Source organism: Perkinsus marinus, assembly GCF_000006405.1.
Source record: "Perkinsus marinus ATCC 50983 genomic scaffold scf_1104296934402, whole genome shotgun sequence".
Lineage (NCBI taxonomy): Eukaryota > Perkinsozoa > Perkinsida > Perkinsidae > Perkinsus > Perkinsus marinus.
Window position 1 is genome coordinate 3,069 of NW_003214808.1, and position 1,379 is coordinate 4,447.

The following is a 1,379-nucleotide window of genomic DNA, read 5'->3' on the forward strand; positions in this document are numbered from 1 at the left end:
GAGCAGTGGGGGAATGACGAGCAACCGGAGCAATAGTCTGAACACCTTTTTGTTGTTAAGTTATGCTGAAGTCTAGCAGGCTGTCACCAATGGCACTGTTACTGGTGGCATGCTTTAACATTAGTAGTTTCGATTGGTTATGTGCGGTAGCTGAGTATCATTTATACCGTCTTGTTGTCCGACCTCGAGAGTAGACTCCTAAGTGGTGTCTTAACTAGTGCTCCCCCAAATCTAGGGTCATCCACCACACGGGTGCGGAACGGTAGAATGGACATCTTCCCGGTATCATCATGTAGTTTTTGATATTTTGTTTGCAATGAGTGAGGATCAGTGGTGACTGTTAGCCGTAATATCAGGAGTATCACCATTATCAGTTGTCGTGATGGTATTTGGGAATATGCACGGAATCTTCTATACCATTGATAGTTGTTATTTCGCTGCGGCGTTGCGAAGTCATTGTTCCGCCCTTGTTGGAGTTGCTCTATTATATCATCGGTGGTGTTGAGTTAGTTCAGTTAGGTCTTGGATCGATCAGATGACCAACACTCGAATATGTATTGAAGGTCCCCCACAGAGCTGATCAGTCTGATCGGCTCTCATTCTTATAATCAAACATAGCCCCGCTGGCAAGATTTGGAAACCTTGCTGAGCGTATTGAAAGTGTCGTGATTGGGTGGCTATAGCGTAGCTTCTGTACCGACCATCTCAGGCTGCTGTTCTTAAGCACATCTGTTGAGTGGCTAGTTGCGTTGCGAGGCTGTAGGGCGCATGTTTCTCAGTGGCCGTTCATTTCCAAATCAATAGTGCTTACTGCAGTGGCAGTGGTAATGGATCCTTCCGGAAGACTTGTAGGTGAAGGTGGCTATTGTCTCCTGAGCATGTGGTGAGTGCTCGTTAACGACAGTGCTAACTTCCCGCTGAGTCAGGGAAACATCATTGAAGTAAACGCGAATCACATGGACTGTAGCTAAATGATGTTAGGTTTAAAACAGTCCCGTTTGAGTCGTATATCTACAGCGCTTGAAAGGTGCAGCAAAAGAATAGATATCATGTTCATTGCAGCAAAATCGGCCGAAATATAACGGGCGGCGTCCTGGTCCGCGACAGATAGGCACACGAGAAGCTGAACTACAGTGCAATCCCCATCCTTGGGTTCAGAATAAGCTGTAAAATATTCAATTGCTGAGTGAGCGAACGAGCAGGTAGTACCTGCTCGTTCGTGACAGTACCTGCCAGGTACTGTCACTTCGCACATTTTTTCTGTGTTTATTCGGATTGTCTCTCCACGACTACACTAGCTGAACTTCCAAGACACATATCTTTCGGAGGAGCATAGTTCATGTATTCTGCAGAAAATATGGAGAACTGTCATCACCATC

General features: G+C 45.9%; 1 protein-coding gene across 1 annotated transcript in view; it reads right to left on the bottom strand.

Moving 5' to 3' along the window:
- Pmar_PMAR003243 (hypothetical protein) overlaps nucleotides 1–121 on the bottom strand; it is a gene marked incomplete at both ends in the record, with an annotated part of 1,287 nt that extends 1,166 nt beyond the window's left edge. Inside the window, 2 exons of the mRNA XM_002784872.1 lie at nucleotides 1–37; nucleotides 88–121. Coding sequence (XP_002784918.1) covers nucleotides 1–37; nucleotides 88–121 — 71 coding nt within the window. The remainder of the gene's footprint in view (nucleotides 38–87) is intronic.
- Between the last annotated feature and the right edge of the window lie 1,258 nt (nucleotides 122–1,379).